The 26,761-nt window shown below is 49.7% G+C and overlaps 1 protein-coding gene across 1 annotated transcript in view; it reads right to left on the bottom strand.

Annotated features, from left to right (window-relative positions):
• The window catches only part of RIBC2 (RIB43A domain with coiled-coils 2), a 74,584-nt gene that overhangs the window by 5,942 nt on the left and 41,881 nt on the right, over window positions 1-26,761 (bottom strand). The window contains exons 5-6 of the mRNA XM_029600058.1: window positions 19,980-20,207; window positions 2,421-2,587 (exon numbers count right to left, since the gene is read on the bottom strand). Coding sequence (XP_029455918.1) covers window positions 2,421-2,587; window positions 19,980-20,207 — 395 coding nt within the window. The remainder of the gene's footprint in view (window positions 1-2,420; window positions 2,588-19,979; window positions 20,208-26,761) is intronic.

Raw genomic sequence — 26,761 nt, 5'->3', positions numbered from 1 at the left:
CTGCCCTCGCATATCGCTTCAGATCGTGGCCCCCAATTTACGGCTAAATACTGGAGGGCATTATGCAAGAAGTTTGGGATACAGTTGGATTTCACCACGGCATTTCATCCCCAGGGTAACGGCCAAGTGGAGCGGACCAACCGGTCTCTTAAGACCTTTCTCCGAGCTTTTGTGGATGAGCTCCAAGACAACTGGGTCTCTCTCCTTCCCTGGGCGGAATTTTCTTACAATCGCCACAAGCACTCCGCTACGCTACAGTCCCCCTTCCAGCTCGTTTATGGGAGGGTCCCAAGACCTCCACTACCATTACCGGTGACCGTCACCTCTCCGGCAGCACAGCTAACAGCAAGCCAGCTTCACCACCTCTGGACTACCACTCAGGAGAAGCTCCGCAGCACTGCAGCTCGCTTCAAGGCATATGCCGATCGGTATCGACGGCCCGCTCCGGTCTTTTTACCCGGGACGAGGGTATGGCTAAGTACTAAGCACATTCAATTGCGGACTCCCTCCATGAGACTAGCGCCTCGTTACATTGGACCCTTTCCGGTGGCCGAACGCGTAGGGGCCGTGTCCTACAGACTGAGGCTGCCCTCCTCGCTTAGGATCCATGATGTCTTCCACGTGTCCCTCCTCAAACCGTTGGTGCTCTCTCGATTTCGGGCTTCCCCGCCAGTACCTTCCAATGTTTCCTCGGATCCGGACGTCATCTACACGGTTAAAGAGGTTTTGGATGTCCGCTGCCGTCGCCACCGCTGGGAGTACCTACTGTCTTGGGAGGGATACGGCCCGGAGGAGAATTCTTGGGAGCCTTCGTCCCACATCCTGGATAAGGGCCTTCTTCGGCAGTTCCACCTCCAACATCCGGACAAGCCCCAGCCCCCCGGACGGGGGCGTAGGAGGGGGGGTACTGTTGCGATCCCGGGTCAGCCCCGGGATCGCCGCCTACCTGACCGCGGCTCTGGCGCTGCCTCATGCCCCCCAGGCCTCCGCGGACCCCCGCTGCCGCGGCCCCGACGTCGGGCGCTCTCTCCCGGGCCTGCAGGGCCCTCTGCTGCCTCCTCTTCGCCTCGCCGGAGCAGCCGGCGTCGTTCGGCACTTAGCCCCGCCCCCTAGACGCGCGCACGCGTCTCAGGCCAGAATTTAAAGGGGCCAGCGCGGGAATTGCACAGGACGCTCCCTGATGACATCAGACGCTGCAGGGTATTTAAACCCTGCAGCTGGACTTGGATTTTGCCTTGCAACGAGGTTCCCAGGTTCATCCTGCTCCCAGTTGCTGTGTTCCTGCTCGTCGCTTGATCTTCTGGTTTTCGACTTCGGATTGGCTCGTGGTTCTTCCCGGTTCCTGACTTCAGCTTGGCTTCGGTGGTTTCTGGCTTTCGACTCGGTTTGGCTTACGGTATCCCTCTGGCTCTTGACTCGGACTGGCTGACGGCGATCCTCCCACACCTGACCCTGGCCTGGTGAGCAACGACTTCGTCGGTAGAGATCTCCTAAGTCCCAGCGGCCGGGTTCCTACGGGCTCCTCCCGGGGGGACACCGGCTTCCAGGGCGAATCACCTAAGTCCCAGCGGCCGGACTCTTACGAGCTCCTCTCGGGGGAGTACCGGCTTCCAGGGCGAACATCACCTTCCACCAGGTCAGCCTCTTCTCCTGGCCCTTGGTCGCATAGGGCCCTTCGTGCCTTCCTCTCAGCAGTCCACAAGCCCGCCTTCGCCGCCTCCCGGTTGGAACCGGTATCACAGCCTCACCAAAGGCAGTCCATCTTCTGGTTCCGATCGGCCCAAGGGTCCACGAAGCTAACATCTCCTTACATTAATCTTTCAATTTTCCCCTAATTTTTGACTGAAGAGAGCCAGAATCTCTATGCCAATATTGGTAACATTCTTTAACAATTTCAGATTGCAAAATAATACAAGCCCAATTTACTAAGCATTTTTCTCATAGACAGAGAATTAGAGAAAAGTCTTAGTAGCTTACAGATTCCATAATTATTTTTACTTTGGTGGTTTTGGATGATAGTCTCTGTTTGCAATTTGATCTTAATTTATGTGTGTTTGTTTCAATTTTCTTGTTTATTTCTTGAATTGCTTTTAGTCTATGTTTAATGAACCATTTTATGAATGTACTATTTGTTATCCGCCTTGAACAAATGGATATGTGTGGAATATAAGCTTTTTAAATAAACTGGAACTATGTTTATTATTTGAGATTTATATTTTAGCCCTCAGAAACCTTGTACTATGTATAATTTGAGTCACACATTGTTAACCCTAAGTGATTCAAAATACAAGAAGTACTGATCAACTCACCTGCTTAATTTGACAATTTGATAGGTTATGATCACGTACTATCATTCCATTTATGGCTATTAAAGTTCTAAACTGTCCAGTCATTTACAAGTGCCTACCCCGTATACTTACCGTGCTTTGTGTGCCTGGGCAAGTTCTAAGTTAGTATGATCCTGTGCTTTACGAATTTCTCGAGTCACTCGGTTTTGCTGCCTTTCAAGAAGTATCATTGCTCTGGCAGCTTGTACCCGGTCTCTGTCCCACTCTGCGTTCCTTTGCAGTTCTTCCTCCTTCAGTCTCTACAGATCAAAGGACATGTTAACATCCAGACAGGTCTATCCTGTAAAGTGCGGCCGCGTTTACCCTGCTCCTAAGCCGCGTTTTACTCACTTTCCGGCCGCGTTATCCTTTCCTGCGATCCCGAATCCACTTTAACTTACTCCTACCGCGTCCTAAAATCCCCGGCCAACCCCTTCCGCACGCGGCATGGATATTGCATGCAAACGAGCGAATTAGCTATTCCCTAGTATCCCGTAACCCGCGCCCCGATTATCGCTATCTTTCCCTGCCGTTTTGTCGCGCGTTTAACCTGCTAACTTACCGCCTACCCTGACCCTGCGGTAGAGGCAGGGGTAAGGGTAGGTGGCAAGCTTTCCCCCAGCCCTCGCTCACCTGCCCCGGCTGCGATCTTGGGTGCCGGTCTCCGGGGCAGCCCCAGTCCTCTCCCTCCTCTCGAAGCAAAAAAAAGCGAAAAAACCAAAAGCAAAAAGTAAGTCGCTTCGCCGCTGTCACTTCTCCCCTCCTCCCGGAGCAGGGCGCGAAACGCAGCCTTGCTCCGGGAGGAGGGGAGACTGACAGCGGCGAAGCAAAAAAAAAAAGCGAAAAAAACCAAAACCAAAACCAAAAAGTAAGTCGCTTCGCCGCTGTCACTTCTCCCCTCCTCCCGGAGCAGGGCGCGAAAAGCAGCCTTGCTCCGGGAGGTGGGGAGACTGACAGCGACGAAGCAAAAAAAAAAAAAGCTTAAAAAAGCAAAAGCAAAAAGTAAGTCACTTTGCCGCTTCACGGCGAAGCATCCCCGATCGGACTTCTCCTGCCTAAACTTACTTTTTTTGCAGCCGTCCGGTCCATCTGAAGAAGGTATCTTCCCCTCCCCGGGGAAGATGGATGCCAGCACGGGGGAAAGCGGCCCCTGTGCATTCAATTGGCTGCTCAAGACGTGATGTCACGACGTTTGGCGTCACGGCATGTGACGCCCCTTTTCAGAAACCCCGGGACTTACGCGAGTCCCGGGGTTCTGCGCGCGCCGGCGGCCTATGGAAAATAGGCGTCGCCGAGTGACGCTGCGTTTGGGGGCGTGGCACGGCGTTTGGGGGGCGGGCCCGGGGCGTGGCCGTGCCCTCCGGAACCGCCCCAGGGTCGGGTCTCGGCGCGCTAGCAGCCCGCTGGCGCGCATGGATTTACGTCTCCCTCCGGGAGGCATAAATCCATGGATAAAGGTAGGGGGGGGGTTTTAGATAGGGCCGGGGGGGTGGGTTAGGTAGAGGAAGGGAGGGGAAGGTGAGGGAAGGGCGAAAGAGAGTTCCCTCCGAGGCCGCTCCGATTTCGGAGCGGCCTCGGAGGGAATGGAGGCAGCGTACTTTTGTTTGCGCCTGCTGCGCAAACAAAAGTACGCGATTGCGCAGTTTTTAAAAATCTACCCCAATATAAGGAACGGATATCAGGGACAGGGCTAGGCAGGTAGGACCATTCCTGACAAGGACAAGACTAGACAAGACAGACAAGGACAGGACAAGATAGAACAGAAGAACACAGAGGCCCGAAGGCAGCAGTTCAGAAGGCTTGTAGGCTACTAAGCATAAGACCCGTTGGCTTGGGAGATACTAGGAGGCCCAGAGGTCACAGGACTAGGCAAGACAGAGTTGGAAGACCCAGAGGCCACAGGACAAGGCAAGGCAGAGCTGGAAGGCTCGGAGGCCAAAGAGCAAGACAAAGTAGAACTGGACCAAGCAGGGAGCTGAATAGACTTGATGACAAGGTATCAGATATTGCAAGAGACAGGGCTAAATAGGCCCTGCTGAGTCACGAGCTCATGGAGACTATGGCTGGAGTGAGAGCAGGTGTAGCTCCAAGGGGACCTCTGGTGGCAGGGAAGCTGAATAGCAGGCTGGATCCTAACAGCTACCTTTTTTTCTGGGAGAACAAGGCTGTAGAATAGAGTCAGTAGTGGCATGGATTATTTATACCTTTCCTCATCAGCCCTTGGAGGAAGTAGAGAAGAACAGAGTGTTGGAGCTGCTTTCCCTGATAGGGGCAGCCACATGGCTTAGATTTGTGTGCAATTTTCAATCACAATTTAGAAGGTTATGAGGGACAACAGCCAAGGTCAAAAAAAGATGTAGAGTGAATGTCAGCCGCACAGCTTCTGCCCCTTTTGGGTGCAGGGCCGCCATCAGGAATTTTGAGGCCCCATACAGCCAAAATGTCTGGGCCACAAGCATTCAGTGGATAAAGTATATGCAACAATGTTTATACCTATGTGTAAACTCCACCATAGGTGTAAAAAAATAAAAACAAGTCAACAAACTCAAATCACTTAGATAAATGCACAGTATCTGAGAAATCCAGTGGGTTCTATCCAATAAAGCAGTTCAGTGTGAGTACTGCTTACTATGTATAAGGCCGTGTTCCAACTGTGTTCTATATAACAAAGAAAGTCTGTTGCAAAATCATTTTAGTAGCTGCTGCTTATAATAAAAAAATGCATTTAATCAAGAAAAGAGAAAAAAAGTGCTTCTCGCACATAAAAAACTGTCTTACTATGCTTTGGGCCTTCCCGATCATACACATTAAGTGCTTGATTACGGAAGCCGAAAATTCAATGTAAACCCTCCCTCATGTGGCCATTCATTCAGCGGTTGACTTGTTAGGCCTAGTTCACACTAATAAATAGATAATGCACCAGCCCCCCAGTAATAAATAGATAATACACCAGACGTCCCCCCAGTAATAAATAGATAATGCACCAGCTCCCCCCAGTAATAAATAGATAATGCACCAGACGTCCCCCCAGTAATAAATAGATAATGCACCGGCAAAACAAACTTGTTACTTACCCTTTGCGCTCCGGGGACTCCGCGGCTCCTCGGCCTCCAGCTAGCAAGCAGACAGCGATGGCCCGCGCGCTTTGCCGGCGCATACTGTCTGACGCGGCGGTGACGTCACAGCCGCGTCAGACAGTGAACGCTGGCAGGACAGAGCGCGCGGACGAGTCTCTGTCTGCGGTGCTCTGTAAATCAATGCTATGCGTGTCTAAAAGACACGCATAGCATTGATTCTCTCCCTTCTCTGGGGCCCGCACCCAGGGCCGGCTCCAGGTTTCAGTAGGCTCCTGGGCGACAGACTGTCGGAGAGAGCCTCAGTGGGCCTCTTTGCCATGAACTAATACATCCCCCAAGCGCACCTGCCGCCTGCGGGCCCCCATATGTGGCAGTAGATCCTGGGGCCCCATACTGCAGGCCCAAGAATACTGCCCTGATGGCGGCCCTGTTTGGGTGTGTTGGCTTCCTGCTTATCATGCCATCATCCCAGACTGCCACCTGTCCTGCTGTTGATCATACTGGTGAAGGTGAAAGAACAAAAAGAGTAAATGAGGAGATGTATGTGTATGTGTGTGTGTGTGTGTGTGGGGCAGCAGTGAATGAGTGAAGGGATCGATGGGAAGAAGAATGAAGGAGGGGAGGGGGATAGAATTGGGTGTAGTGGAGGAAGGGAAAGAGTAGTCAGTGAGTAAGGAGAAGCATGTGGAAGTGCTCCCTTCCTTCCATCTCCAAGGAGGCCAATAAGCAGGTCATGCTTTTGAAGGCCAGGCCCCACACCCCTGTCCAAGGAGACTAAGAACAGCAGACAGGGCACACCAGTCTGCTTCTGCCTGCCCCCCCCCCCCCAAAGCAGAAATGAGCTAGCTGATTCTGGCTTGAAGAGGAGGTCTATAGGACTACTGGGGTGGGAGGGGGTACAAGGATCACTGGGGAATTTATGGGGGAGCTGGGGACGGAGCATCAGAATCACCAGGGCAGAGAGGAGGGGAGTTAGAAAGAAAGAGCCCATTCTCTCTATCCACCTTCTCCCCCTTGCCTCGGTGATCCTTTATCCCTAAACCCCAGCTGTCCTTCTCCTACCAATACTCACTGAGCATGTTAAGTGTGTGAAGAATGTGTCGAGTATATGTGTGTGAGAGAGAAAGTTCACATAGCCTTGGTACTGCCTCTTTGCACAGGTCACACCTGACTCTGGCCCTTGCCCATCTCATCTCACCCTCTTCCACGGATCCACCTCCTTTTTGTCTACAAATTAAGCCCTGGTAATTGATGTCCTTCACTTGGACTAATTATTATTACCCCAAGTGAGGGTCACCAATTACAATACTTCACAACAAAACAAAAGTACAATTACGTAAAGCAGCTCCAAAGATCAATACCTAAAATCCTCAAGGATACAGATATAGTATGATAGCATCCACTAGATTCTATTAAAAAAATCAAAAAGCATTTGAAAACTTAAACAGGTTCAACAGAATCAAAATCCAAGAAACTCCATTAGGATTCATTAAGCTAAAAACATCAACCAAATAATATCAATAATCACAAAATATACAACAGAATATATAAAGCACAAAATATAAAATCAGAATGGTTTTAGGAAAAAATAAAAAGAAAGATAATTTTTACTTTCTCTAACTTTCTGTGGTAATTTATTTCAGGGGTGAGCAAAGTTTTTGAGCAGTGAGTCCTCTTACATTCATGCAATTAGTTGGGCCCACAAGATGGGTCACTTCCTATAGATCTATCTATCTATGTATAGGAAGTATCTATCTATCTATCTACCTATAGACAAAAACCCATCATGGGGGAATGAAGGGTATCTACCAGGCAGCCACACCGCCCAAGCCTCAAAGCCTCCTTTTCAAGTTGCTGAAAGGAGCAAGAACAGATACACACACACACACACACACACACACACACACACACACAGACAGACGCATACACAAGCACATACACGCACACCCAGGTACCTCATATACAGACAGACACAGACACAAACCCAGATTAACAGAAACAGAGACCCCCACACACGGACACAGACATCCAGACATGGTTACCCATACCTAGACTGACACAGAAAATAAGATACCTCAGGTCCTTCGTTTTCAGTTTAAATCAATTTTCACACATAAATTCCTAGGGTCCGATATTGAAAGTGCATTCAGTGCTCGACAGCCGGTTAAGTAGGACTTATCCAGCTATCTTTTAGCTGCTCAATTTGTGGGCAGGTAGAGGGTGGATCAGGGCGGCACTTAACCAGATAAGTAGCAATATTCCCTCTTATCCAGTTAAGTTAATTGGATATGTTAGACCAGCCATAGGGCTGGTCTAAGTTAGCCGGCTATAACTTATCCAGCTAAGTAGCGAGATAATAGCCATGCCACTTAATATTTGTTGCATTCGTCGGTCTCAGACAGTTTCGCCCGACATGCCTCACCTCTATTTCAGCCTTCTCCACCAGCCTCGGGAGAATGGCGTCCGTAGCGTCTCCTTGCCGCACCCTCCGGCGTCCCCAGAGTGGCTTTGGCGCGGCGTCCCGCCATGTTGATCTGAGGCCTCCTAGGGTGTGCGCACGCCTCACATCTTATAGCAGTGTTGGCGCGAACCTCGGGGGCATCCCCCTCAAGTGACGTCACTGCTTCCGACTACAAAAGTTTGCCCATTTGCTGACTCTCGCCGAGTTAGCAACGGATTGGACTCGTTCCGGTCTGAAGCTGCTCTGCCGCTTCTGCTGTTGCTGGAAGCTATCTTCACCCTCCGGGGTTCTACTAACTTGAGTACCCGCTCCTCGGGGGCCCTTTGCTTATTTCCAGGTGCCTATCCTAAATCCAGGTACTCGCTCCTCGAGGGCCTGTGTGTCTATCCTGGTGCCTGCTACCAATTCTTCTACCTGCTGGAACACTACTTATCAGCTAGAGAGCGTGAGCACTACTTCTCCCAGTCTGTTCATCTACAGCTCCTCGTTGTCTATCTACATCGGGCCCTACACCACCATTGTGGAATGGGACTCCTCTGCCGAGGATCACAGACTGTTGCTACCTATCCTCTCTCTACTGCTTATTGGGAACTCTATCTACTCAGGGAGTGTGTAATAACATCTGCCAGTCTGTCTCTCCTACAGTGCCACACCGGATATCTGCATCGGGGCCTTATACCACCATTGTGGAATGGGTCTCCTCCGCCGAGGATCACAGACTGTTGCTATCTAATCCACTCTCTACTGCCACCTCTGGTGAACCATACAAGCTGCATAATAAAGATATATTCTCTGTGTTTGTGCATCTGAGTCTAGCCTGGTGCTACAGTTCCCTACGGGGATCCTCCCCATAGGAGTCACTATCACTGTTGCCCCTAAGAATCCACCAAACACCTCTATATCGTAACAGATTGCTAACTCCATGGATTCGGCTCAGCTCACCGCATTGCAGGCCATTCCAGGCCTGGCCCAGCAAATCATCGAACAACAGAAATTGCTGGATAGCTTGACTGTGGCCTTTAATCTACTGCACTCACAGATGAACGCTTCTACTAACTCAGGTAAAGAAGAAACACCGCCAGAGGTCACGGTTAAAACAGTTGTACCCCTCTCCGCTCCTATTCGCTTCTCAGGGGAAGCCTAAAGATGCAGGGGATTCCTCAACCAATGCTGAATGCATTTTGCACTTCAACCTAATAATTTTCCCATAGCTTATGCAAGACCACGTATATCATAAGAACATAAGAACATAAGAAAATGCCATACTGGGTCAGACCAAGGGTCCATCAAGCCCAGCATCCTGTTTCCAACACTGGCCAATCCAGGCCATAAGAACCTGGCAAGTACCCAAAAACTAAGTCTATTCCATGTAACCATTGCTAATGGCAATGGCTTATCTGGACGGAAGGGCACTAGCTTTGTCTTCTCCGCTGTGGGAGCGAGATGACCCCATCCTGAGGTACCTTGCTGGGTTTCTGGAACTGTTTAAATCCGTATTTGATGACCCTGCCAGGTACACAACTACAGGATCCACATTGGTTCATCTAAAGCAAGGTAATAAACCTTGACCAGACTTCGCCATCGAGTTTAAGACTTTGGCTTCAGAGTTGAATTGGGACTCAAGATGCCTGAAGAACATTTTCTTTGAAGGCCTGAACTCCCAGCTGAAAGATGAATTGGCGGCTCGAGAAATGCCTGAGACCATGGAGGACCTGATGAAGTTAGCCACAAGAATTGACCAACGACTTCGGGATAAGGTTCAAGAGGTTAAAGGTTCCAAGACACCTAGCCAGGGAGAAATTAGAATCAAAATTATACCTAAGCCTATTCAGTCTAAATCAGTTGCTGGCAAAGAAGAACCTATGCAACTAGGCCATAGTCACCTGACTTCTAAGGAGAGAAGAACGTGGAGAAGCTTAGGCCTCTGCATGTATTGTGGTCAAGCAGGCTATGTGGTACAAACATGCCCTATCTGTCCGGGAAACGGTCAGACCTAAGTCCTGTGGGAGGACTCTTCTTAGGTCTAACTGCACCTTCTCCTCCACTCTCTCTGCCAGTCTCCTTGATAAACGGACCTCTTGAATTCCAGACTCTTGCCCTAGTGGACTCCGAGGCAGGAGGGAATTTTATACTGAGACGTCTAGTGGAACATCTGCATATCCCCACTATGACTATGAAACCTCCGCTTCTGTTATCCTCTATCCATGGGGAGCCCTTACCGGGTGAAGTAACCCTACAAACGGAGCCGGTCATTTTAAGGACTGGAGCTCTTCATATGGAATCCATTTCCTTCTTCGTGCTAGAAAAGGCTATGCACCCCTTAGTACTCGGGTTACCATGGCTACAAAAGCACATGCCTCAATTCAACTGGGCTACTCTGGAGCTTTCATGTTGGGGCCCAGATTGTCATGGCAAATGTCTGAAGAAAGTTTCACCATTACCCTGTATTCCTATGGCTCCGTTGATGCCTGGGTTACCACCCCAATATGCATCGTTTCAAGATGTGTTCTCTAAAGAAGCCACTGATATACTTCCTCCACATAGATCTGTGCAAGCAATTTGAAACCGAATACCGAACCACCTAAGGGAAGAGTTTACCCCCTCTCGGTAGTGGAAAATAAAGCAATGTCTGAATACATCCAAGAAAATCTGCAAAAAGGTTTCATAAGGCCATCCAAGTCTCCTGCAGGAGCAGGATTTTTCTTTGTGGGGAAGAAGGATGGAACCCTACGTTCATGCATTGATTATCATGGTCCAAACGAGATCATAGTCAAAGACCGCTATAAGCTGTTTGACCGCCTTCAGGGGGCTAAGATTTTCTCCAAGCTGGATCTTAAAGGAGCATATTGTTCGTATTTGTTCAGGTGACGAATGGAAGACAGCTTTTAACACCAGGGACGGACACTTTGAGTATTTGGTGATGCCCTTCGGCTTATGCAACGCCCCAGCTGTCTTCCAAAATATGATGAACGACATCCTGCATGACCTACTCTACCAATGTGTCGTTGTCTATTTGGACAACACCCTGATCTTCTTCAAGATCTGAATATCCACATTATGGATGTCAAGAGAGTGTTACAAAGACTGCGGGAGAACAGTCTATACGCTAAGCTGTCCAAATGCGAATTCCACAAGGAATCTGTACCATTCCTAGGGTACATAGTGTCTAACAAGGGGTTCCAGATGGACCAACAAAAGCTGGAGAGCATTCAGAAATGGTCCCAACCTACTGGTCTAAAGGCTCTCAGAAGGTTTCTGGGATTTACAAATTACTATAGAACCTTCATTAAGAATTACTCCTCACTAACTGTGCCTTTAACAGCTCTGAAAAAGAAAAGTGCTAATGTTGACACTTGGTCTATAGAGGCTGTCACCGCTTTCCAAAAACTGAAGGAAGCTTTCTCCAGCAAGCCATGTCTCCATCACCCGGATCCTACACGCCCTTTTATTGTCAAGTTGGATGCCTCTGATGTTGGCATAGGGGCTGTATTAAGTCAAACCAGTGACTCCAAGATCCTGCGGCCATGTTCCTTCTTCTCCAGATGATTCACACCAGCTGAGAGGAACTATGGAATCGGAGATAAAGAATTGTTGGCGATAAAGATGGCATTCAAAGAGTGGAGACCCTGGCTCGAGGGTGCTCAACACCAGATTACGGTTTTTGCTGACCATATAAACCTAGAATACCTTCATCATGCCCAGCGCCTCAACCATAGACAGGCGAGGTGGTCCCTGTTCTTTAACAGGTTTGATTTCATCTTGAAGTACCGACCTGGAGATAAAAACGTCATAGCGGATGCCCTATCTCGCTCCTTCTTATCTGAAGATGTGCCTGACGCTCTACAACACATCATTGAACCTGAGAGAGTTTTTCTTTCAGCTACTCACCCAGTATCTGCGGGCAAAACGATTGTGCCTGTCAACCTCCGGAAGAAAGTACTAGCATGGGCTCATGACTAAACTGGCTGGACATCCTGGTCAACGGAGAACCCTGGCAAAGCTGCAAAAATTCTACTGGTGGCCGTCTATGAGAGAAGACGCCTTCGCTTATGTAGCGGCCTGTACCAACTGTGTCAGACAAAACCCTCCGCCCAGACGTCCTTGGGGTCAGCTACAACCTTTACCCATACCGGATGAGCCCTGGACTCACATCGCCACGGACTTTGTGGTGGACTTAACCCTCTCCGGGGGCAACAACACTATCTGGGTAACGGTGGACAGATTCTCAAAGATGGCTCACTTTGTGGCACTTCCTGGCTTACCATCTGCCAGTGAACTTGCAAAGCTTTTCATCAGCCACATATTCTGCCTGCATGGAATACCGAAGCACATGGTTTCAGATAGAGGTGTACAATTCACTGCCAAATTCTGGAAGGCTCGATGCAAGAAGTTTGATATCACTCTCGACTTCATTTCATCTTACCATCCGCACTCCAACGGCCAAACTGAGAGGATGAACCATACCCTCAAACAGTTCCTCAGAGCCTACGTCTCTTCACGCCAGAATGACTGGGCTGAACTTCTACCGTGGGCCGAGTTTTCCATCAACTCTCATCTAGCAACATCTACTGGATCAACACCATTTGAAGTGGTTTATAGATGATTACCTTCACCACCTTTGCCACTTCCGTTTTCAGTGTCGTCCCCGGCAGCACAAGCCACTGCCGATGAGATTCAACAACTTTGGAAGAAGACAAAGGAGATACTCATCAAGCTAAAATTCAAGCAAAACGAGACTATGACATTCATCACAGCAAGGCTCCTGAACTCAAGCCTGGTGATAAGGTCTGGTTGTCTACGAAGCACCTTAGATTGAAGTTGCCATCTGCTCGCTTTGCTCCACGCTATGTCGGACCATTCCCTATCCTCCGACGTCTGGGTAATCTCTCCTACAGTCTCAAACTTCCTCCAACAATGAAGATCCATAACACGTTTCATTATTGAAACCGCTCATTCTCAACAAATTCAGCACCAAGACACCAGATCCCCCTCCTGTTGATGCAGAAGAGGACACTGAGTACAAGTAGACACTATACTTGATGTAAGGAAGAGAGGCAGAGTATGGGAATACCTCCTGTCATGGGAGGGCTATGGACCAGAAAATAACTTGTGGGAACCTATGTCTAACATTCTGGACAAAGAGATGCTGAACCAGTATCATCGTTCACATCCTCGGAAACCAAGACCAGGTAGGGGGTCTGGAGGAGGTCCTTTGAAGGGGAGTACTCTTGCATCTGTCGGTCTCAGACGGCTTCGCCGGAAATGCTTCACCTCTATTTCAGCCTTCTCCACCAGCCTCGGGAGAATGGCGTCCATAGCATCTCCTTGCCGCACCTTCCGGCGTCCCTGGAGTGGCTTTGGTGCGGCGTCCCGCCATGTTGACCTGAGGCCTTCTAGGGCGCCATGCGCGCACGTCTCACATTTTATAGCAGTGTTGGCGTGAACCTCGGGGGCGTCCCCCTCGAGTGACATCGCTGCTTCTGACTACAAAAGGTTGCCCATTTGCTGACTCTCGCCAAGTTAGCAACGGATTGGACTCGTTCCGGTCTGAAGCTGCTCTGCTGCTTCTGCTGCTGCTGGAAGCTATCTTCACCCTCCGGGGTTCTACTAACTTTGGTACCTGCTCCTCAGGGGCCCTTTGCTTATTTCCAGGTGCCTATCCTGAATCCAGGTACTCCTCCTTGAGAGCCTGTGTGTCTATCCTGGTGCCTGCTACCAATTCTTCTACCTGCTGGAACACTATCTATCAGCTATAGAGAGTGAGTACTACTTCTCCCAGTCTGTTCATCTACAGCTCCTCGTTGTCTATCTGCATCGGGCCCTACACCACCATTGTGGAACGGGACCCCTCTGCCTTGGATCATAGACTGTTGCTACCTATCCTCTCTCTACTGCTTATTGGGAACTCTATCTACTCAGCTACGAGGGAGTGTGTAATAACATCTGCCAGTCTGTCTCTCCTACAGTGCCACACCGGATATCTGCATCGGGGCCTTATACCACCATTGTGGAATGGGTCTCCTCCGCTGAGGATCACAGACTGTTGCTATCTAATCCACTCTCTACTGCCACCTCTGGTGAACCATACAAGCTGCATAATAAAGATATATTCTGCGTTTGTGCATCTGAGTCTAGCCTGCTGCTAGAGTTCCCTATGGGGCTCCTCCCCGTGGGAGTCACTATCACTGTTGCCCCTAAGAATCCACCAAACACCTCGATATCATAACAATATTCCTTGCAAATTAGCCAGATAAGTTATAGGCAGCTAAGTTACTTAACCGGCCAGCACTTAATATTTGACACTAGATTTTTTGTTACACTAGGCAGTCTATGGGCTATTTCTGCGGACTGCCACTCTCACCTCCAGGCCAGCCCATGTGGGTGCACCATGTCAAGGTGCACGCCATGCCACAGCCCGCAGAAGAGGCACTGCCAGCTCCAGGCCTGACGCGATGCTCCCCGATGTCGGGGGAGGTCCCTGCTCCATGGCACTCCGGTCTGCCGGGCACTGCCGACTTCGTGGCCATCCCTTCCGACACCGATAGCCTTGAAGGATGCAGGTAGTGGGCCTCACGCACAGCTTTCCTCTATCACTGCTCCCACGGCCTCCTATAGGTGCAGCTCCTTTAAAGGGCCAGTGTCAGGCAGACTGTCGAGGAGCACCCTGATGACATCACCTTCTCAGCTGAGGCTGAGGTCCCTTCAATGTCTTGGCAATAGGTCGACTCCTCCTGAGGAAGTTCTTTGCCTGTGTTCCTGGTATCAGCTGTGTTTTGTTCCTGTGTTTCTGTGTCCTGTTCATGGTATACTGACAGCCTGGTCATCTCCTGAGTTCATGTCTTCATTATCATTCTCTCCATCTTCTGTCTTCAATGTCTCATCTTTTCCTGGTTATTCCTCATTGTCCTTCCTCGTCTCCTTGGACTGGACTTCTGGCTTGACCTTGGACCCGATCTTTGGCATTGATTGGATCAGACTTCCGGCTTGAAATTGGATTGGACCTTGATGCTGCTTGACTTCCGCCTGCCCCAAACATGGCCTGTTCTCAATTTTGATCGAACTCTGTCTACCCAGACCACTGCCTGAACGACTCCATGAGAATGCTGCCTGCCCCTGACCATAGTCTGCACCTGATCCAGCTGTCCACGGCTTGTCCTGTTGCCGCTCCTTCCTATATGCTGGTCTGTAACAGCTTCCTCCCGATGGATCTTCATCTCTGACCGACGGACGCAACAGTACCCCCCTTCAAAGGACCTCCTCCAGATCCCCTACCTGGTCTTGGTTTCTGAGGATGTGAACGACCAGCTGGCTCCAGCACCCGAGGGCTCAACCTAAGGGGAACGTAGGTCAGTATTGGCGAAGCTCCAGTTGGGCCTCTGCTCTTGGTAGCGTCTCCTGCTGATATTGGGGACCTGCGGGGCTCCTCCCTGCAGGTAGCGCCAACTCCCCCTCAGCCTTAGAGTCCACATATGCAACATTTTCCCAAAAGTGACAATCAATTTAAACCAGTTTTTTGGCCTAATTTTAGGATGATTAAAAAATCACGGTTCCACCTGCTATGCAGCTTTCCTGCCAGCAGAGGTCATCATTGAGCCTTGCTCACAGCTGCTCTAACCACCTCCTCACTGATCTTATAATGAGGCAGTTCCAGCCCTACTTATCTCAGCTTGTCACCTTGGCTCCTTGACCTGGTCATCCGCATACCTGGGAACTCTCTGGATTTGGTCCAGAGACTCGGAATTAAAGGAATTGCCAGGTCTCCGGGCCAACATCAGAAAACTCTGGATCCTGCTGCAGAAGCATACCCTGGAAAAAAAGGTCACCGAGCGTGCGGCTGAAGGGAGATCTATCGGGGCTGCACAACCCAGAAGGAGGAGGAGTGTGGGCCCCACGCTGGAAGAGACCCGTTTGAGCCATATGTGCGAGGAGGAGCATGGGCTCCTCGCCGGAATGAAGATGGGCTGCGAGTGAACACTTGCAGAAGAAAAGAAGCACTTCCCTCCCCCCACCCCTGAAAAAGGAAGAGATCCATTGCCAATGCAGCTGCAAGGAGGAGGCGTGTAGGAAAGAGGAGGAACTATATTGGGCCCATGCAAGGGAAGTTGCTTGAAGGAGATCTGTCCACCCTGGAAGAGGAGGCTGCTGCATTGGTAGGTTTGGGGTGAGGACTGTGTGTGGAAGAAAGAGAGGAGTGTGTGCATGTGTGTGAGAGTGCATGTATGTGTGTAGAAAAAGAAGAGAAGTGAATGTGCATGTGTGTGTGAGAGAGTGCATGTATGATAGAGGGAGAGAAGTGTGTGTGTTTGTGTGTGAGAAAGGGAGAGCGGTGAGTGCATGTGTGTGAGTGCATGTATGTGTGTGGAAGAAGGAGAGAAGTTAGTGTGCATATGTGTGTGGAAAAGGAAGAGAAGTGAGTGTGCATGTGTGTGAGTGCATGTGTATGATAGAGGGAGAGGAAGTGTGAGTTTGTGTATGTGAGTGTGCTATTGTGAGAAAGTTTGTGCGCATGTTGCAACCGTCCCCGCCGACAATCTCAGGGTGACAGAAATCGAATGTTCCTTGCTTTGTTTTCCTGACTTGTAGCCTACCTTGGCCTCCTGCCTTGCCTTGTGGCCTACCCTGACCTCCTGCCTTACTCTGTTGCTTTCCAGGCCTCCTTGTCTTGCTCTGTGGCCTCCTACACCTCCCTATCTTGCCTTGCAGCCTTTGGGCCTTCTAGGTTCACCTAGCCAGCCTTGTGTCCTGTTTGGGCTTTCTTGTTTACTGTTGCTTGACCTTTCCTATCTTTGTCTAGTCCAGTTCTTGTCTTGTTATGCCCAGTCCTTGTCTAGTCCAGTGCTTGTTTGTCTTGTCTAGTCCTGTCCTTGCCCTGTCTAGTTCAGTCTTCAAGTCAGTCTGCCTTGCTTCCAGATAGGACAGAACAGGACAAGAAGTCCAAATAACAGAATATGAAATGATGTCTGAAAGGGAAGTAGTCACTTAATGCACCCAGAAAACCTTCAACAAGATTAAATGTCCTAAAAGAAAGCTGCTTCTACTGGGAAATTCAATCAACTTGGGAACTCATTATGATGGGGACACAATAGTTAAATGCCTTCCAGGATCCTCAGCTAACAGAAATGCAAACTAGGTGGTCAATGCAATTATAGAAGAAAGTAAGAAATCTGTTATCAATGTTATAATCCATCTGGGGACCAATGACCTTGCTAGAAATGATACCCATAAAGTACAGAAAGATTTCCAAAACCTAAGGGAAAAGATTAGACATGTGGCAAAGACTATTGCCTTATCAGAAGTATTACCTGTTCATGGAAAGGGAAATGAAAGGTCATGCCATATTGATAACTTCAATGCCTGGTGTAAAGAATGTGGATTTGGATACATTGGTGGCTGAGGCCATGTATGGAGCAATAAAAGATTATATGGTAATGATGGGCTACATTTGTCAATAGCAGGAAAGAGGATTCTAAGTGAAAAATTCAGATCATACATTATCAGGCATTTAAACTAAGGAATAGGGGTGGCAGGAGGTGGCCAGGGAACTTGGCATGTCACCTTCAAGCAAAACAGCAAGAGGGAAGAGAAAGTAATAAAATCAATCAGTTAAAAAATACAGAAACGTTGACTAGGAAAGCTGTCACTACAAATGCTCGCAGTTTGGGCAACAAAATCCCAGACCTGCAGGCCCTAATGATGGAGGCAGACTTGGACATTATTGCGGTTATGGAGACATGGTTCACAGATTCTTATGATTGGGCCATGGCCATCCCCAGCTATAACTTGCTAAGAAAGAACAAAAAGGACAGAAAAGGGGGAGGAGTAGCTCTTTATATCAAAAACAATATCCAAGCAAGTGAATTGCAAGGGACGTGGGATAGAAAAGAAGTTTTGTGGACTGTCCTAAAAAAAGAAGATGGTGCTTCCATTTTTACTGGTATGATCTACAAGCCACCGACTCAAACAGAACAACTGGACAGAGAACTCATAGAAGACATCCAAAACGTGGGAAAGAAAGGAAAAGTGTTGCTCATTGGAGATTTTAATCTGCTGGAAGTGCATTGGAGTATCCCTTCTGCGAAATCTACGAGAAGTAGAGAGAAAGTTGATGCCTTTCAAGTGGCTCTGCTCAAACAATGTTACGCGTGCCGTCCGTGGCAGACCCGCGGCGCAGCCCCCTCACCTTCCTACATGGATTCCAGCTCCTGGTTCCTCCTCGCTAGCAGCGGTGGGCCACTGGCTTCGACCTCGGGCCAACCCCAGTGCCTCCAGCTCTGCCATGGTTCCTAGTGTTGCCAGTCAGGATACCATTGCTCATTGGGCCTCTGTGCGTGGGTCACGGAGAGACGCCGCCACCTGCGCTGTGCCCCTCCCTAGGAGCGCACGCGCATCGCTAATCCTTTTAAAGGGCCCATGGCGGGAACCTGGCCGCGGCCCCCGGATGATGACGTCAGACTCTCCAGTGTATCTAAGCTCAGGCCTCGCTCCATAGCGTTGCCAAGAACAGTTTAACCTGGGACAAGCTGGGTAAAGCAGGGCACTTCCTGGAACATTAATAATCCTTTATCTATTAAATGATCTCTCAGTACTTATGTGCCAATATTAAACAGATTATAAAGATAGCTCTACAATAAGAGAAATGCAGGTATACTGAATCTTAAAGCAAACGAATTAGCAAAGAACCAGACCAATAATATACTCCAGCCTGTGCACTGGACCACAATGGCTCTCCTGCTCTCTAAGTTTACCTCCCCCAAGGTCTGAGACACACCCAATCCAGTTAGATCAGGTCACTTCTGGAAGGTTGTCTGTCCTTTTTGGTCAATTATTTTATAACAGTCTTTATGCCCCAATATTAAGATTTGAACAGATTATTTGTGCCAGCTAACTCCAAAAGAGAAAGAGATTTTAACAGATTAAAAGCTGGAGTGCTTTTTTTGGGGGTTTTTATTTTTTCTCTTAAATTTATAGCAGAGCAACCAAACAGCAAATTAACTTACTAGAATAATATCTTACTATAAAGAAATGAAATGAAACACAGACTATAAAGAAAATTAAAACACAGACAGGAATTATTCACAGAAGCTTTCTACAAAACTTGAAAGTAATAAGCAAGAATACTTAGCCACAATGCAAAATTCACAATGCAAAATTCAGTTCCACAAAGAGAAATCCCTCCAGCCTGTGCACTGGACCAAGTACCCAAAATCATTTTTTAAACTTTATTTTCTGTTTTATCTGAAGTGTCTGTAGGCATCTACCTACTGTAGTGTGCTAGTAAAGATATTTCTAGGACTATGGCAAAATATGTTAGAACATAAGAACATGCCATACTGGGTCAGACCAAGGGTCCATCAAGCCCAGCATCCTGTTTCCAACAGTGGCCAATCCAAGCCATAAGAACCTGGCAAGTACCCAAAAACTAAGTCTATTCCATGTTACTGTTGCTAGTAATAGCAGTGGCTATTTTCTAAGTCAACTTAATTAATAGCAGGTAATGGACTTCTCCTCCAAGAACTTATCCAATCCTTTTTTAAACTCAGCTATACTAACTGAACTAACCACAACCTCTGGCTACAAATTCCAGAGTTTAATTGTGCGTTGAGTGAAAAAGAACTTTCGCCGATTAGTTTTAAATGTGCCACATGCTAACTTCATGGAGTGCCCCCTAGTCTTTCTATTATCTGAAAGAGTAAATAACCGATTCACATTTACCCGTTCTAGACCTCTCATGATTTTAAACACCTCTATCATATCCCTCTCCTCAGCCGTCTCTTCTCCAAGCTGAAAAGTCCTAACCTCTTTAGTCTTTCCTGATAGGAGAGCTGTTCCATTCCCCTTATCATTTTGGTCGCCCTTCTCTATACCTTCTCCATCGCAACCTTAGACTGTAGGCAGGAGGACTAAATATCATCCATTAGGAGGCTATTTGATTCCTGACTGTCCGAGTCTGATCCTAAGAGGAACCTGTCAGTATGCAGTTACATTCTGATTTTGTATGTTGGAAAATGCATCGAATGCAAATATAAATGTAAATTCAGATGCACATATGGCCAGTGCAATTCTGATGGTTAATATTTTAAACAATTTATCAGCAGAGTTATATTCTGTAAGTACCATTTTCTCCAGTACTTGCTGCTGCTGAACACTGGTTATTTCCATCAGTTGATCTTGCCTCATTCCTTTCCAGCGATCAGGAATAAAACGATGTGGCCCGAAGGAACTAGATGCCTGCTCAGGGTTTTCAGAAAGGAAGTCTCCTTGGAGCAGATTGGAAATTTCTACTTTATTGTCCTCGTCCACCTGTTGCTTTTCCAACATTTTTTTCTCAGCCAATTCTTTAACCTAAAAGCAAGTGCAAGCTGAATTTATTTTTCACTTCTCCAAGAGCTGATCATATAATAAAGCAATGATATGGAATCTCATACAGATAGGACATATATAATTTTTTATTGCATTTTAAAAGTAAATCATATATTCTATATACTGGACAGTATTTACATTATTTATACAGCAGTCTTCCTCTGTTTAAAATTGTTATGTTAAAGTTAATATTTTTTAACTTCTTCAAGCTGGGCTCTTTGTCATTCTCTTGAAATTGTGGCAGCGGACAGTTAGCAACAAATTACCCCATGATTATTGGATCTGAGTTTCCATATTAGCTAGGACATCACAAATTACATCATGCAATTTATAAGAGTCAATTAAATTCCATTTCATGCAAAGTAATCTGTAACAGAGTTATGAAAGAGAATTTCAGGGAAACTACTTACAGACTTTAAAATATAAATATTTTGCTACAATGTTTAAATAGTAGAAGGTATTTCTCCTAAAATAGTGAGTACTACATGGAGGCTACTTTTTAATGTTTTACTTCAGATTAAAAGAGCTTGTCTCTTAATATTTACAGGGTCAGTCATTAAAATGCGATGTGGCCTTATCACGTGCGACATTAGTATTTAAATGAGGAAAAGGGGAGGTATTAGGGCAGGGTTAGAAACATTTTCATTACGGTACCGCTGCAGGCGATAATGTTTTAGATATTATCGTCGGCAGTAGCGCCAGAAATAACTCCGCCTTTCCCATTGGCAGTATGGGGGCAATAGTGTGTGCCGTGACTGCAACCGCAGCAGGTGAAAACGCATCGCTGCGATACAGCTGGGTGCATACTATCGCTCCCCCGCCCCTTTTGTTGCGTGTGCTGGCTGCAGCAGGTCCGCGGCCAGGCCCTCTTACCCCCATTTGCCAGCTCCAGTGCCTGGTTCTGCCTCTCTTGCGGCCGTGGGCTGCCGTCTCTGACTCCGGGCCGCTCCCCATACTCCCAGCTCTGCAGCGGATGTCTCTGCTCTTCAGTGGGCCTCCCTGTGTGGTCCGCGGGGAGATGCCGCCGTCTTGCGCCGCACCCCTCCCTAGGCGTGCGTGCTTCAGTTCTCCTTTTAAAGGGCCCACGGCAGGAATCCAACCCGCAGCCCCGGATGATGACAGCACTGGGTCCCAGTACTTAAGGCCGGGCCCAGCCAGTGCTTCCTTGCCTTGGCAACAGGTCTCCATGCTAGTTGTGTGCTTAGTTGCTCGTTCCTGCGTTTCCTCTGTGTTCCTGGTTCCTGATTCGTCTACGTTCTTGTTCCTGTTCCTGGTACCCTTTCCTGCTCCTGTGTTCCGTGTCTACCCTGCTTGTCGCTACTGATTGTCTCCTGGCGTTGACCTCTGCTTCCTCTGACCATGTTACTGATTGTCATCTGGCTCCGACCACCTCTTCGTCTGAGTACTCTACTGATCGCCTCCTGGCTTTGACCTCTGCTACGTCTGACTACGATCCAGCCTGTCTCCTGATTTGACCTTTGCTTGCCTAACCATTCTCTATCTGACTTCTGGTACTGACCCATATTTGTCTTGCCACTCTTCCTTGCCTGCGCCTGCCCTGATTGTTACGATTCTGCTCGTGGCTAGGGCCACGAGCAGCCTCTCACCTTCTGCCAGCTAGCTGTTCAGAACTCCACCGCCATGCTCCAATGCGGCCAGGAGGCCGCCGATGCTGTCTTCTCGAGGCAGGAGCCCCCGACGTCGCTTTTCCACCCTGCAATCAGGATGCCACAGATGGCATTCCCATGCGGCCCAGAGGCCGCCGACATTGCTTCTTTGTGGCCTGGTGCCGCCGCCGACGTCCTGCCCCTGCTGGGAGTGCCACGTCCAGCTTCCTCTTCTTGCAGCCGGTAGGCAGCCTTGGAGCTCCTCTTCGTGGCCCGGAGGCCACCGCCGGTGTTTCCATGCGGCGGGAGCCGCCTCCAGCCTTTCTTCTTGCGGCAGGAAGTCGCCCCGATGCTAGGCCCTGCTTCACGGTATAGTGCCGCTCTTGCTCTAACTTGCGGCAGGGTCGCCGCTCTCCTTAGGCGCGGGGCCGCGCCTCCTCTCCAGATTTAAAGGGCCAGTTCTCCTGGCTCCTCCTGATGACCTCATCGTGGGAATTCCTCTTCAGCCCTATAAAAGGGCCCTGCCTTCAGTCTATTGTTGCCTTTGCAAGGAGCCAGTCCTCTTTAGGACTTCTCAGCATCCCAACTTCTCCTAGGCACTCTGTTTCTTCGTGGGATCCCATGTCTTCGTCCTGGTCTCTCATCGTGTCCTATGTCTTCGTCTAGTTGGTTCCAGATGTCCGGATGTTCTCATACCCAGATGCTGTCTCCTGATGTTCTTAATCAGATCCTCTTCTCTTCAGCAGTGCAAGTCTCCAGAAGACCTTTGCTTTTAATCCTCAAGCTTCAGGTTCCTAGCTCCGAGTTCTTTTTGCTCCGAGTCGTCACTTTGAGCTTCCGTTCTCCAAGCAATCCGCTCTGAGTTCCTTTCTCCGAGCTTTGGATCCTGAGGTTCTGCTTTTAATCCTTATCCATACCTGGTCTCCGGAGTTCCTCGTGTCTGCTTCTGTCCATGCCTAAGACTCCGCCTGAACCTGCTCCGTTCCAGCATGGCCCGTGCCTTGCCTTGACTGGCTGTGGAGGGCACGTCTCTGTGCAGGCTTCATCTAAATCTTCGTCATGTTCTGATTCGAAGTCATCGCTTCGCCTGGAGTCTGCTTCGCCATCAGCGTGGTCCGCAACCTGCCTTGAGTGGCTGTGTAGTGTGCCTGAGTCTTCGTCTGAATCTGCTCATTTCTGCCCTCAGCCTCTGTCCATCCTTTCGCATCTGCTGTTCCGTAAGGCAGGTCCGAAAGGGCTATCGTGTTACGGAACTGTGCCGTGCCCCGGTTCCCTCTCCTACCTCGAGGCCGGCCCGGCCCGATAGAGAAGCTCCTCGGCCCCCGGAGCCCAAATCGCAGCATGCCGCGGCTCCTGCGCGGCATCGGAGACGCTGCCGACTCCTGTCGCTGGCCCCGCCCCCTAGACGCGCGCGCAGGGGCTAGGCTCTTAAAGGTGCCAGTGCGGGAAAATTCAGGAAGTGCCTTTTGATGACGTCAGACGCCCCAGGGTATTAGTACCCTGCACCTACACATCTCCAGTGCCTTGCAACAAGGTTCCTGGTCTTCGGCCTGCTGTTGCGGTGTTCCTGATTTTCTCTTCAACCCGCTTCTGCCTTGCCCTCCTCGCTGATTGATTCTTCTGGACTTCGACCCCTGGACTGGCTTTGGATCGCTCTCTGACTTCGACCCCTGGATTGGCTTTGGACCGCTCTCTGGCTTCGACCTCTGGATTGGCTTTGGACCGCTCTCTGGACACCGACCCCTGGACTGGCTGTGGATCGCTCTTGGACGCCGACCCCTGGACCGACTTTTGGATTATCTACGACCTGCTGGAGGCGCCAGCCGTCCGGAACCCACGACCTGCAGGAGGAGCCTGCATCCGGACCATCTTCCACCTTCAGAGAGTCGCCTAAGTCCCAGCGGCCGTGCCCCTACGGGCTCCTCCTGGGGGGACTTCAGCTTCCAGAGTGAATCTCCAAAAGTCCCAGCGGCTGGACTCCTAAGGGCTCCTCCCGGGGGAGTGCCGGTCTCCAGGGTGAAGATTCTTCTACCATCAAGATCCAACATCATCCATCCTCCCAGTGGGTCCCGAGTTCTTGGTCGCATAGGACTCCACCGTAGTCCATCCTTTCAGCTTGTTCCTAGTCTCCGAGCCGCCTCCTGGTTGGGACACTTACTGTGGACCTCTACAGCACTCCATCCTCTGTCCCAACCGGCCCAAGGGTCCACGAACATAACAGTTTGCAAGGCCATGGACCCGGCGGACCTTGCAGGCCTGAAGGCCATTCCTGGCATAGCCCAGAGGCTGCAACAACAGCAGGCCTGCCTAGACACTTTGACGGCCACGGTACAAGCCTTAGCCGACCACGTGGGTGGAGCCTCGGCCGCTAGTCCCAATGCACCCGGAGCTGGGGTCTCTGCTACAGCTTCTGCCCCTATCCAGATGCCAGTACCTTCACGATTTTCAGGAGACACGAAGCTTTGCCGAGGTTTTTTGAACCAGTGCTATATCCGGTTCGACCTTCTCCCGCTTCAGTTCCCAACTGACCGGGTCAAGACCAGTTTTATTATCTCCCTTCTGGATGGGAAACCTTTGGCCTGGGCTTCCAACCTTTTGGAGTGCCAGGATCCTCGTTTGAACAACCTGGTGCACTTCATTTCTGCATTCTGGCAGGTCTTTGACGAGGCCGTCCGTAAACCCACCGCTGCATCTGAACTGCTACAACTACGGCAAGGCAACCGGCCCTTAGCCGATCATGCCATGGACTTTCAAACTCTCGCTGCCAAATTAAATTGGGGAAGTGACAGCTTACACAGTATTTTCTTGGAAAGTCTCTCTTCGAGATTACAAGATGAGTTGGTGGCCCAGGATCTTCCCGACGATCTGAACGAGTTGATTGAATTGGCAGGTCGAGTGGACCGTCGCATACAGCGTTGTTTTCGGGAGAGGAGGGCACCCCATAGAACTGATGCCTCTGGATCTGCTTCCGTACACCGTGGAAGTTCTCCTCCAGCTTCTTCGAGGTCCCAAGATGTCGAACCCATGCAGGTGGGCCAAGGGCCTCTCTCCCAAGAGGAAAGAAGAAGATGTCGGTCGCAGGGCCTATGTCTGTACTGCGGTGGAAAAGGCCACTTCCTTGCCCATTGCAGCGAGTGTCCGGGAAACGCACGGACCTAGGGACTGTGGGGGAGCTAACCCTAGGTCATGCCGCCGCCAACTCCCCATGCTTTGTTCCAGTAACTCTGCTACTCCCGGACGGGGAGTTCGAGACTCAAGCCTTGATCGACTCAGGGGCCGGGGAGAGTTTCATCCTCCAGGAGCTTGTGCAGCAACTCCAGATTGGGGTACAACCCCAAGAACCTCCACTTCGGATATCTTCTATCCAGGGGAGACTTCTTCCGGGTACCATTGCCACACGTACCTCACCCCTCGTCTTACGTACAGGCGCCTTGCACCAGGAGGAGATCTCCTTCCTCATCTTAGAGAAGTCCATGCATCCGATCATCCTGGGGTTGCCCTGGCTTCGGAAGCATTCTCCAGTCATTGCTTGGGATTCCCTCCAGTTGGCGTCCTGGGGTCACGCCTGCTTTAGTACCTGTTTGACGGATCTACCTCGTGCCCCAGTGGCTCTACTGACTACCTCTCTGGCGTTACCTCTTCAGTACCGGGAGTTCCATGATGTTTTTTCCAAGGAGAGAGCTGAAATTCTTCCAGAGCATCGTCCATTTGATTGCGCAATCAACCTCTTGCCTGGTGCCACTCCACTGCGAGGCCGGGTTTATCCATTATCCCTTCCAGAGACTCAAGCCATGTCCGCTTACATCCGGGAGAACCTGGAGCGAAGGTTCATTCAGCCATCTAAGTCTCCGGCAGGGGCAGGCTTCTTCTTTGTAGCAAAAAAAAGATGGGTCACTCCGCCCCTGCATCGATTACCGCGGCCTGAACAGCATCACTCGGCGAGATCGGTATCCTCTGCCTCTGATACCGGAGCTCCTGGACAGGTTACAGGGGGCCAAAATTTTTACTAAATTGAACCTGCGGGGAGCGTATAACCTGGTGAGGATTCGTCCCGGCGATGAATGGAAGACCGCTTTCAATACGAGGGACGGCCATTATGAATACCTGGTTATGCCCTTTGGCCTGTTTAACGCCCCGGCGGTCTTTCAAAACCTCATGAATGTGGTTCTTAGAGACATGTTACACTCTTCAGTCATCGTCTACCTTGATGACGTCCTTATTTACTCCAAGGACCTAGAGACGCACCGCCAACATGTCCGACAGGTACTCCTAAAGCTTCGGGAGAACAAACTCTACGCTAAATTAGAGAAATGTGTTTTTGAGCAAGAGTCGTTACCCTTTTTAGGATATATTGTGTCATCCACCGGCTTTCTGATGGACCCTGAGAAGGTTGCTGCAATCAAGAACTGGCCACAACCTCAGGGGGTGAAAGCACTCCAACGATTCCTGGGGTTCGCCAACTTTTACCGGCAATTCATTCCGCACTACTCTCAGAAGGTGGCTCCTCTAACTGCCCTCACCAAGAAGGGGGCCGATGCCAAGAATTGGCTGACTACGGCCGTACAGGCCTTTCATGACTTGAAAGAGGCGTTCCTCCAGGACACCTGCCTGCGCCATCCTGACCCCCAACGTCAGTTCATCGTAGAGGTGGATGCCTCGGAAACAGCTGTGAGGGCAGTTCTAAGCCAGTTATCTGCCAGAAGCAAGCTTATGCCCTGTTCTTTCTACTCGCGAAAATTTTCTCCGGCTGAGAGGAACTACGGCATTGGAGATAAAGAGCTACTGGCGATTAAGCTAACCTTCGACGAGTGGCGTCAGTGGCTGGAGGGAGCTCTGCATTTGGTTATCGTTTATACCGATCACAAAAATCTCGAGTACCTGTGTCGGGCTCAGCGCCTCAATCCGCGGCAGGCCCGATGGGCACTCTTT

Source organism: Rhinatrema bivittatum, chromosome 4 (genome assembly GCF_901001135.1).
Source record: "Rhinatrema bivittatum chromosome 4, aRhiBiv1.1, whole genome shotgun sequence".
In the NCBI taxonomy this organism is placed as follows: domain Eukaryota; kingdom Metazoa; phylum Chordata; class Amphibia; order Gymnophiona; family Rhinatrematidae; genus Rhinatrema; species Rhinatrema bivittatum.
The sequence above is the reverse complement of the archived record's forward strand: the minus strand, read 5'-3'. Positions and strand labels throughout refer to the sequence as shown.